This window comes from Macrobrachium rosenbergii, chromosome 54 (assembly GCF_040412425.1).
Source record: "Macrobrachium rosenbergii isolate ZJJX-2024 chromosome 54, ASM4041242v1, whole genome shotgun sequence".
Classification (NCBI taxonomy): domain Eukaryota; kingdom Metazoa; phylum Arthropoda; class Malacostraca; order Decapoda; family Palaemonidae; genus Macrobrachium; species Macrobrachium rosenbergii.
Window position 1 is genome coordinate 32,634,480 of NC_089794.1, and position 12,905 is coordinate 32,647,384.

A 12,905-nucleotide genomic window follows, 5' to 3' on the forward strand; every position below is an offset into this window, starting at 1 on the left:
TGGCTGAATTTCAAGGAAGTGAATCTACAAGTGGCTCTGATGAACAGACTTATATAGAATCACCAGATAACCAATGAGAACCTCCCACAACTTGACCTTTGTTTGCATATGATGCAGAAACTCTTAGATGATAGATGGTGCTTTAGAGGTGGCAGATCTGGTTTGTAAAGGCCAGATCATCTCCTCCTTGGAAGATGCCAAGATAAGCCACTGTGAAAACCAAAGCTAAGGAACATATATTTAAGAACTCCCTGGACAATGTGTGGATGGTGATGTTTAAGTACAGGTCTTTCTCAAGTTGAGGGAGGCAAGGAAATCTGTGCTTCAATCTTCTCAGACTGCACAATCTCCATTCAAAAAGGCCTCATACAAAGAACCTCGAGATCTATCATTAAGCGCTAGAAGCCTTTAGGACAAGGGAAAGAAATTTGGAAACTCACCCTCACTGGTCACACCTCAATAATGCCTCCCTTTGCCAGCTTGATAACCTCTTCCTCTGACTTGCAGGTGATCCCTCTCTAAGAAGGGAAGATGTTATTCATTGTGAAGAACTTTTGAGCACCCAAGGCTGAGACATTGTCTTCCCCAGCTTACTTAACCTCTGTAGGTAGACCCAACAAGGACAGCTGAACATATAGCCAGACTAACAATTTTTCTAAAAAAATCAAGCTGTGGTAAGTGAGGCAGCTTTCTCTCTGGCTAATTTTTTCTTGACTGGGAAAGCATCACTGGTAACTGGCTAATTTTTAATGGTTCACCATCTGACTGGCAGATGATCCATAAAAAAATTTAGGGTTTGTGTTGGAAAGGTCAACATTACTGCAAGCTGTCCGCTCTTTAGATCCTACATGCAAATTGATTTTGTGAATGGTAAATAAGTGAATTTGTAGTTTATACTATTTTAACAATAAGCAAATATTACATTATGGGGTATTTACAAAATACATGTACTCTTAACATGAAATAATAATGCCATTGCACATAGTCAAAATATCCATTTTGTGAGTTATTTCCTTAGAAATTTTTCTGGCATAACTTTCCTTCCCTCAGTACCTCAAATATTTTATAAAATTATATCTTAACAAACCAAGAATGTTAACTCTAACGTTAGTCATAAATTAAATATCTGTAATATTACAAGAGGCAAACACTTTGCTTTCATTTATTGCTTGAAATAAGAGATTGTGATTGTTAGCTTCATTAAAATATTCAACTTCCAATAAAACCCAAAATACTTTTTCACGATGAACTGTAAACTCATGAGTCTATTTAATAGACTATAAACCCCCAAATATTCAAGTAGTTTTTGGTTTTATTGCAGATCGATGACGTCTGATGCGTCTCCTTGAAGATTCTAGCTGTTGATAATGTGGATACACCTCACGGAAGATGTCTCTCTGTTCATCCTCACTGATTGCTTGCCTGTTGGAAAATGAGATTTAGATTGAGGCTGCCTCAGTTTAAAAAATTTTTCCAACTAACCCATAGTGTAAGCTTTTAGAATTTTTATATATTTCAATTCACCAGTTTTTTTGTAAGTTAGTAAAAGTATATGACACTTAAGTTAAACCATGTTAATAATTCTATTTTTCCTTTTATGCATAGATTAACAGTCAGTTTTCAAAGAAAAAAAAAAACAGGCCAAATGACATGTCCAAACAAGAAATTCATTTGTGAAAAATGAATATCACCAAGCATTTGGTACTGCATAATGAAAACCAGCAATTCAGTTTTATAATGACAGGTTAGCAGCCAGCATCCTGATTTCATCCAAAATTCACCTCTACTTAGAAAATAGAAGACTATATAACTCAGCTATTTGAATTTGTACTTGTATACATTAGTTAGGGTTCTCCCAACTAATTATTTGGGTCATAATATATACATGCTTGTGTACATAATGGCTCAATATTTATTAAATAACTTGCAAGTGATTACCTCTGCAAGGAAATTTCATAATTTGTCATATATGCTGAAACTACAATTAACCTTGGCTGAGTTACAATGCACACAACTGGTTACGTAGTAAGGTTCTTCATCATTAGTTACATCAAATGTAAGTCTCTGCTCTTTTTCAACCTCTGTGACAGTTGGGAGGAACTATGACTTTTTGTCGACACAAACCACCTTTAAAAAAATGAACTAGCAATCAGAGGAAATGAGAAAAAAAAAAAATCCTCCATCTGCCATCAAACTACTAAATTGCTTGGTGTGATAAATGGAGTAAGATGACAAAGAAATTTTATTCCAGGGACTCTACTGGACCTCAGATCTAACCAATAGTTAACAGGTAGCATAGTCTGGAACTGAAATACTAAAAAATGAATTGGTAAAATAAGGAGATGGTGGCTGCTCTCCAGAAATATTCCGGTAATCCAAAAACCACTATTCCAAAAAGACAGGCTGGACTTGAGGAAAATTTGACTGCTAGGCCTACATTACATGAACAAAAATAAACCACAATTCCAATCAGGGTTGGAGTTAGAGATTGAAAAGGCCTGACCTAGCATCCTTTAAATTATTAAGTATTTCCCACGAATATGAACATTAGGAAAACATGAAAAAATAAGCAACAATGAAAAGATAAAGTGGTTGCAAAAAAAAAAAAATTCCTGCCTGTTAGACAAAATTTTGTTGCTGTATACTCAGCTAAAATTTTTTATAAATAAATAAATTATCACATAATGGTTTTTACTTTTTTGAGGGCTTGCTTAGCCACTTTGTACATCCCTCTCTTCCCTACTTTCTCATTCTTCATGTAAAAACTTTTGGTCTAGCTTATGCATTGGGTTGCACATCTGTCAGCATTCCCTCACATTAAAAATGACAGACCATAATCACGTGCTTTATACACCAATATCACCTTCAATATCTCCTATTTACTCCACCCATATGGAGGAGCTGTCCTCCCATTCCTTGAGAACTTTTTCCATCTTCTGAAACCCCCCAGCAAAACAACATACTATGACCTCCAAGATGTCAATATTAAACCCTCTTTAAATGAACCATAAGTGAGAAGCAGCTCATATAAATTTTTGGACAAAACCTCATTAATACAACTCATGGACATGAATCAGATTTTTAAAATATTGTAAAGTTACATACTGTAAGCATCCACATGGCCTCATCAATCTTCTCTAGCTGTAATGCAGAAGTAGGAGAAATCCCAACAAAATGTAATGGCAGGCAGAATAATTAACACAACCCAGGAACATGAATCATATTTTTAAAACTATTGCAAAGTTACATACTGGAAGCATCCACAAGGCCCCATCAACCTTCTCTAGCTGTAATGCAGAGGTAGGAGAAACCCCAACAAAATGTAATGGCAGGCAGACTTCGATGACACAGGGTTACATGAACCTCATTAAATTAAGGGCATGTAAAAAAATATTCCTCCTCCTTACCTGTATTCCAACATTAGATCATATTTCTCCCAAGGTTTTTCAAAAAGCTTGGCTCTTTTATAAAACTTCTCTGGAAGACCCAGGTCTTGAAGTCCTTGGAAATTTTTTCTCTCCCATCTCTCATGCCAAGGTCGTGGTTTTAACTGAACCTAGAAGATGGTAAGAATTAAAAATAGCTAGTACATCAAATACAAGAATTACTGAATGTGCTGCAAACACAAATTTAAAGAACGGTTACTTACAAAACACTGCTAACATTTTCCTTTAGCCTATGTAAAATTAAACTAATGTAAAATTAAACTATATTACAAGCCCTGTCATTATGATCTATATATTGTTGTGGTGTAGAATAGATAGGGAAATTAAATAGAAAAGAGAGAGAGAGAGAGAGAGAGAGATAGAAAGAGAAAAAGTTAAGAGAGAGAAGGAGAGAGAAATAAGAGTAAAGAGAGAGAGGCAAAGAACACAGTGATAACGGCCAAATGCTTTTGTGTCGTGTTATCAATACGCAAGATGTTTACATTGCAGTATATCGTGTTTAAGCCATAAAAACAGTCGTAAAATGGGAAATAATGGCCTCATGATTGAAGCCAAGCAAAACATGAGTCAGCACAGTCTAAATGCTTACAACAGCTGATTCTATAGTCCCGCCTTCTCCGGAAGGTGTTTTGTGGAAGTTCCAGGAATTTGGGGTTGACCCAAGTGATATACTTCTTCAACCTCCAATCAATTATGTGTGGGAGGGTCTTTCCCACACCTCCTAAGATCACCTCCTATCAAGTCCTCTAAGGAGAGATTTGAATCACACCCACTACAGTCCTTCCAATCAGCTACTTGAAGGAGGCCTTGCTGATTAATCCTTCCAATAAGGCTAGAAGGAGGTGGAGATTTACAGATAGCAAGTTTCCTGAGGGTTCAACGGTGAGAGACCGAGGAGGAGAGTCAGAACTGTGTCCTTCAAGGGAGAGTACTTCTCCCAATCGCTTCCGTGTTCCCCATATAGACTGATTCAAGAGTGATTCGTTTCTATCGTTGTAACTTGTTAATTTTGTACTGATCTTTATAATATTAAGTACTAATTAAAGTGAAGAAATTACCGATCTCGTCTCTATACGCCTTTCTGAGAGATATCAATATTTAAAAGGAATAAATATACAAAGATAGCACATCATCCATGAAGCGTCTGAAGGACACCTCGAAAGAAACCAAGGTAAGAAGAAAGACTAAAATCTATGCAAACATATAACGAAGAACGTAAAAGAAAAATAAAAACATTACAATTGGTGGCAGCTAAAGTGGATCCAGAAGGCGAGGCGAAACAAGCGAACATTAATGAAATTATCAGTGCAATTATTTAAGTTACAGTGAAACGAAATTCTACAAAACGAACTTAGATTTTTACTGACGACGAACAAAATATATCAGAAGAAATAAAAATACTCCAGCGAATAGCAGCTTACAACAAGAACGTCGAGTGTGAATAAAACAGTTTAGTGCGTCCCCGAAGCCAAAAACATTTTGAACTGTTACCGTCAACAAATTGAGCAAGGCGCCGACAGCGATAATAAGCCCAGTGTTAGCGACATTGCATCAGTGATTGAAGAAAAACAACGTACAAACTTTCAACAAGATTCCGAAAGCGGAAAACCACAGCGGAAAAACAACGCAGACATAGTGATCCGACAGCGAAACATTCACCGCCGAATGAACAACATTTAAGCGATATCACGATATCAACAACACAACACAGTAAGGAATTTACTATCCACTCTCTCTTAATAAATAAGTGAAGATATTTTTTTTTGCATCTTGCTTTAAGATTGAAAATTAAGAAAACTCTCTCTAGTGAATAAAATTATTTTTGCATAAATACCAGCATTACTCTCTCTATGATAAATTAATTATTTAGTAAATAATTTAGATAGGGAATTAGCTATTTTTTACTCGGTTGGTGATGATTATTTGAGAAGTTATATATGTAATTTTGTGTACTTACTATAATGAATTTTAATGATATGATGCCCAATTTCATATAAGAATTTATTTTGAGTATTGAAAAAGTTTTTTTTAATTGTGCACTTGAACTCAATAGAGAATTTAAATTTTTTTTGTGTGACAATTTGACAAATTGTTTTTAATCTTGGTACAATATAACGAAAATATTTTTTGATTGATGTACTCTGAGTGAAAATTTTTTGTGTGTGGACATGCAACGAGTATTTGATGAATTACTGAACACTGTTAGACATTCACATTACGATTTAAGACCGTCGACAATTAGACGAAGTCGAATTTCAAGACTAAATTCCCACTCCGCTGTAGTGCAAGGAAATACTAACAATAATAACACAAATAACCAGAACCAAAATAGTGTTAATCATTCTAATACTACTAACAATAATAATAATAGTAACAATACTAATAATACTAATAATACTCGCACATTACAATTCTTTAATATGAACCAGGCGGCCGTCATAACAACAACCACACGCTTCTGTGGACAGGTGGATGATTCAATCCTGACAAAAGCAGACTCAAGCCTATACTGTAAATCATTGGCTAGCAGATGCAGATAGTCGTATAATTTCAGGGGAATAACAGATGAAAGAGCTAAGATAAATGAAGCCTTGTTGCTCGTCAGCTCAGAACATGGAGACGCACATAAAACTTTGAATTCCACAAGTTTTAGCAAACTTAATAACTATGTAGAATTTAAAGAAATTTGTTTATCACTCTGGGAACCAGTAAATCAGACTGACGGTTTATATAACCTAACTAGATTTCTTAACCCACAATATAAAACAATTGCTAATTTGTGCATAAAGCGTGGAGAATGCAATAGAGAAAATAGCGAAGATTTAGAGAAGACAGGTATTACTATAGGAGACAAGGATCAGTTTGGGGCTAGTGCCCAGAAATTAGTTGAGCTACGGCATGTATTAAATTACCTGTCATTTGGAACCATATATAATATTCTTGGAGAAGAGGAAAAGAAAGCTTTCAGAAAAATAAAACTTGATCCCAGAAAAACAAGCCTTCAAACATTGAAGACAATGAGAGAAGAAATCCAGAGGAAAGAGATAAATCTATCCAAGGAATTCATTAGGAACAACAGAAGCACAAAATGAAAGGAAAGTCAGAAATAATAATCCTAATTTTAAACTGAATAATAAATTCTATGATAATTCCAGACAAGCAGGAAATAGACCAAATACCTTCCAAGGAAATATGCCCAAAATACTAAAAGAAAATGGAATCCAGATCAAAGGGGAAGAAACAATCTAACAAAGAGTGGACCACACAAACCTTATAGATATGGTCAAAACTCAAACACAAACACTTCAACCCAAGTGAACTATTCCGCTCAAGGGCGAGACCCAAGACAGCCTGCACGAAAACTGGGGTATACAAATCATTTTACAAATGAGTGTAGAAAACCTAGAATCTGCACGGTTTGTAAGAAAATAGGACATTTAACAAAAGAATTGCTGGTTTAAAACACAAGAAGGAAATAAAGAAATAGTTGAATTAAGTAGTAACCGCTCAGCATCAAATAAGTCTTCAAATCAATGACAATTTATCCCTACACAGAATACCATAAGAAAGTCCTTCAAGAAGATAAATTAAGAGAAGAATTAGCAAATAGGAGAAGTGAAGGTTCATCCAAGCACTATCCATATTGCAGAGTAAAGAAGTAGTATTTTCCATGGATGAAGAAGAAATAATCAGAAAGGATTTACCTATCATTAAAATTCAATACAGAATAAATTATGTACTGTCCTTATGGATTCAGGTAGTACTGTAAGCATAATAGATGAACACACATTAACAAGTTACTTAGGCGTTAAAGAAACGCTAATTCAGGTCAAAGCAAGATAATAAAAGGAGTAAGCGGGTAAACAGATAAAAGTTTAGGCAATGTGAACTTAGAAATAGACCTTTCGTCACATAAAACTGTTGAAAGTTTTATAGTTCTAGAAGACAGGTTCTTTCCCGCACAGGTGTTGTTCTCATATAAATTAATGAAGAAATGTGGAATTATACTGAATTGCCGAGAAGGAAGGATTAACGTTACACAAGATAATAAAAAGAGCGTATGCTTTACGCTTGAAGAAGAAAAGTTTCACCCAAATCTGATCAATTTGTCTGAGACGACTTCAACAAGCGACAAAGACATACAGAAAATAACTTATCATCAAGAGAACAATCAAATTAAAATGAATGGTAACGGAAAGGAGGAATTTCCAAAATTACAGACTAGAAAGATAAGATGTGCACATCCAGAAATTATACCCTCCAACAAAAGAAGTGACCCAGAAATAAATAAAGGTGATCTCCAGTGTTCTGAATATGACAAGGAACAAGACATTTATGAGGATAATTATGCAGAGATAAATACAGAACATTATAGCAATGTAGTAATCAGCTATGATAATGAAGGGAAATTAGTAAATGAGGTACTGTTGTTAAAGAAAATAAATAAAGTAGATATAAATGATATAATAGCAGTAACTGAAGAAACTAGTATAGATGCAGAACATTGTTACTTTGCAGAAACAAAAGATGAGGAAGTATGTTGTGTAAGCACTGCTGATGATAATAAAGTACAGTTAATACTAAACAGACAGGTAATTTTGCATCCAAAGTGTTTAACAAAAATACATCTTAGGGGAAAGGAAGAGATAGGAGTTAAAGATGTTCTTTTACTAAATGAAGAGTTACCAGAATTTGTCAGAATGGATAATTCTTTAGTCCACATGAAGGGTGATACTTGTGAAGTTTATGTCCAGAACTACTCAGATAACAAACTAACACTTTATGCAGGCATTATCTTTTGTAAAGGAATACCTATTAACAATCCATTACTAACATTAGAAGAAGAAGCATTTTTCTCTGTAACTGGTCAAACATCTGAATTAAGCAAAGAAGTGAATAAAACAGATTTTCCAGAAAACAAAGATAGATTAATTCAAGTATTAGAAAAATACAGAGATGTAATAGCAATAGAAGGAGATAAATTAGGTAGAACAAATGTCCTAAGGCATAAAATTGTATTAGATGATGGAACAAACCATTCTTTATTCCTAATTACAGATTACCAATAAGCCAAAGACCCATAGTTGATAATTTGATAGAAGAAATGAAGAAAGATGGGGTAGTCATTCCTTCTAAATCTCCATATAATTCTCCATTACTACTTGTTCCAAAGAAAGATGGAAATTGAGACTTGTGATAGACTATAGAAAGTTAAATTCCAACACCATCCCCGATAGAATGCCAATGCCAGTGATTCAAGATATGTTAGCTCAGTTAGGAGGTGCAAGGATATTTTCATCTTTAGATTTACTTAGTGGATACTGGCAAGTACCTTTAGACGAAGAGTCGAAACCATTCACAGCCTTCAGCACACACAAGGAACACTTGCAATTTGAAGTCATGCCATTTGGACTCACTTCTGCTCCTTTAACGTTTGTTAGATTAATGCTTCAAATATTAGGGGATATAGAAAATGTTGCAGTTTACTTAGATGATGTTATCATTTTTAGCAAAGATTTAGAAAGTCACCTCAAAACATTAGAAATAGTCTTGGAAAGATTAAGAAGAGCAGGATTAAAAATCAAATTAAAGAAATGTCAATTCTTAATGAAATCTTTGGAATACTTAGGACATGTAATTAGTGAAGATGGTCTGCGAATGCAAGCAGGCAAGATAAAAGCAATAGTTGAATATCCAGCTCCTACCAATTTGAAAGCATTGAGAAGATTCCTAGGAATGGTAGGCTACTATAGACCTTTCATTAAAGGCTTTGCTACAATAGCCAAACCATTAACAGAATTAACAAAGAAAGATGTCAAATATGAATGGAATAAAGAACAAGAGACAGCTTTCCAAACACTAAAAGAGTAAAAATGACCAGGAATCCCGTACTAGTCTACCCAGATTTCTCCAAAGGACTTTTACTTAGCCTGTGATGCATCAAGTACCGGGCTAGGGGCTGTATTATTACAAAAGGACAAAACAAGAATGAGAGCAGTATATTATGCCAGTAGAGTTTTGAATGCTGCAGAGAAAAATTATAGCACAATAGAAAGAGAATGTTTAGCATTATACTGGGGTCTAAGGAAATTTAGACACATAATTTTAGGACATAAAGTCAATGTACTTACTGACCACAAACCAATTTGTGATTTGTTTAAGAAGAGAACTTTTACAAATAACATGAAGTTCAATAGATGGTTCATTAGTGTACTAGAATTTGCACCAGAATTCAGATATATCCCAGGAAAATTTAATACACTAGCAGATGCACTATCCAGAGCCCAAGAAGAAACAGAGAAATGTATTACCACTAATACTTTTTGTTTTAGCTGTCAAGTGGTAGATTTAGATTTGGAAAGAGTACAAATACAGCAAGGAATGGATACAGAAATCAGGCATATAATAGGACAACTAATGACAGATGAATCTTTAAAACCTGATTTTGTTTTAATCAATGGATTATTGTATAAAAGACCAACAGAGAAGAATGGTTATTCTCGACTATACATCCCAAAACACTAATCAGAGAAGTTTTAGAACTAACACACTCATACAAGTTAGCAGGACATCCAGGAATCAAAAAGACAACTAGAATCCTAACCAGAAACTATTTTTGGCCCCATTGTAGTGAGGATGCTAAGAACTTTGTACAAAATTGTGTAGTTTGTAATCGACATAAAGGTAACGTAAATCCAAAAGCTCCTCTTGAAAAATACCCATCGGAGTTGAATCCATTTCAGGTCGTATCTATGGACTTTTAGGTCCATTTCAACAACTGTTAGGGGAATAAACAAATATTAGTCTTTTTAGACTATCTAACAAGATATGTAGAGATCAAACCAGTAAAAATAGAGATGCAATTACAGTAGCAGAAGCTCTTAAATCTAGAATTATTACGAGACATTCATGTCCCCAAGTTCTTCTTTCTGATAACGCAGCAGAATTTACTAGTGAACTTTTAAGAAAATTATGTGAATTTTATGAGATAAATAAATGTCAAATCACAGCATATAAACCAAGTTCAAATGGAGCAGTAGAAAGAACGAATCGTAAGATAAAGGATATCCTGAAAACTTTAGTTAAACCTAATACAGAAGACTGGGATTTAGCTTTGGAAGACGTGACAGTTTACTATAAACAATACTGTAAATGAGACAGTAGGAGAATCACCACACTACTTGTTATACGGATACGAGAAGAGACTACCAAATACGTTACTAGATGATGCAACACCACCCCGACATACTTATAACTATGATGACTATATTGCCTGGAAAACTAGACGTACATATGAAACGATCAAACAGACGAGGACTAGACTTAAGGAAGCTCAGAGTGTCCAAGCAAAGTACTATGACAAAAATACAGCTAAACCAAAAATTGTAGTAGGTGCTCTGGTATATGTTCAGAATCATGTTCCAGAAGGTCCTAATGTAAAAGTATCCGTCCAAAAGTTCCAAGGTCCTTACAGGGTATTAGAAGTGTTGAAGTTAAATAAGCTAAAGATCATAAGTGAGAGTGATCTAAAGGAAAGAATTGTTCATACCAATCATGTAAAGGTAATAAAAACAGACTCTTGGTCCAATAAGAGAATAGTTGAATTATTGAAAGAAGTTGAACAGGAACCAATAAATAACAAATACAATTTAAGAAAAGATAAATTTATGTAAAGTGTTGAACTATTAGATATAAACAATGTGTAGACATTAAAATACCTCATGTATACAGAATATCTGATAAGGCTTATTCTTACAGATACAAACATGCGGTTCTTCTTGGTTATCATAACACTGCTTTATGTGTCATCTGAGGTGGTGATCCGGAAGGGTGCACTACTAGAGAAAAAGGGATCTGTGAAATTAATAAAGGACTTAGGCATAGTGAGTATTGACATTACATCAGTGCTTATCAATGAAATGACATTGAAAGATGTCCAAAGGGAATTGAAATCATTAATTAGGAAAAGTGAAAATAACAGTGTTTTACCATTGTTGGAAAAACTAGATAATGACATAGGAAGTGTGTTAAATACAAGATCCAAACGATCCTCTTACCTTTTATAGGAACAGCACTTAATCAATTATTTGGAGTCGCGACAGACTCTAATGTAGAAAAAGAAAGTGCCCGTATAGACAAACTGGAGAAATGGGCAGCAACAAGAGGCATTGTGTTAAATAAGATTATAAGCTCTCAAAACTTAAACAGTAAGGAATTGAAAAAATAAAGGAATTTATTAATCAAGTGAACACAAACATTACCAAAGAGATTAAGATAATAACAGATGAACAACATTTAAGTACATTTATGAACAATGTTAGGATTGTATTGCAAGACCATAAAGATCTATTAAATGCCATTTTGTTAGCCTATAAAGGAATATTAAGTCCAACATTAATAAACCCAAGAGAATTAGAGGGCATAATTAGTGATTTTTTGGTAGAAGGACATTATACCCCTATGGTAAAGGATATAATGGTCTATTATAATTTGATAACCACCAAGGTAGTTAAGAATAAGATCCTTCTAATTTTACCTTTTAATCAAAAGAGGCAGATGTACTGATGTCCATACATCCTTTTCCCATGTTGATAAAGGAAAACGTAATTATCTCAAATGTCAACCACATCAATTTTGCATTAGAAGAACATGGACTAATGATGTCATTTATTACTGATGCTCAATTAAGAGATTGTATACTTTTGAAAGATAAAGAGTATATTTGCAACCTTGACAACCTGTATGAAACTACTAATGCCTATCCTTGTGTTCAAGAAATAATTGAAAACAAGAATCAAGAGACAGTACTGTGTACACAATTATCCAAACATGATTTTGTTTCCATTATAGTAGAACAGTCAGTTTTTGTGTTTTCACTAAGTTCAGTAACAGCAACTATTAATTGCCATAATGTAAGTACTGAAATTAATTTCAATAATGTCCATGCTTTTGATAAGACTTGCAAGTTAGTTATTCCTAATAAATTATATTATGAACCTCATGTCTTCACAGAAATCACAATCCATAAAAATAAGCCCTACATGAACTACTCTAGTGAAGTTAAAGAATTTAAACTGTCTCAGTTAGAGTTAAAACAAATAAATGAGTTGGCTTTAGTAGATGAATTTTTCTATTACAAAGAAAATGTTTCACCAATTCTGTCTCTGTTCAATTTGGTCATAATCATTATTGTAATAATAGTGTTTGCAATTTTGGTCAAACGTGTGGTAATTTCAAATATTGAGCAGATTATAACAGAAATAAAGAGGACCAATGAAGAGTAAAATGATCTTTTACACATAATTTGCTACTGAATTCTTTATGTATTATTATTGGCATTGTGTGTTAAAACAATTAACCATTTTACAGTATAACAATTCATTATATGTATATATATGTATGTATATGTATCTCTTTTGATTCATGATATAATATATGTGAATTTTCTACCATATATTC

At 33.9% G+C, this 12,905-nt stretch overlaps 1 protein-coding gene across 1 annotated transcript in view; it reads right to left on the reverse strand.

Annotated features, from left to right (window-relative positions):
• Positions 1–883: 883 nt before the first annotated feature.
• The window catches only part of mRpL19 (mitochondrial ribosomal protein L19), a 29,730-nt gene continuing 17,708 nt past the window's right edge, over positions 884–12,905 (reverse strand). Inside the window, exons 6-7 of the mRNA XM_067097800.1 lie at positions 3,408–3,556; positions 884–1,422 (exon numbers count right to left, since the gene is read on the reverse strand). Coding sequence (XP_066953901.1) covers positions 1,296–1,422; positions 3,408–3,556 — 276 coding nt within the window. The 3' untranslated portion in view covers positions 884–1,295. The remainder of the gene's footprint in view (positions 1,423–3,407; positions 3,557–12,905) is intronic.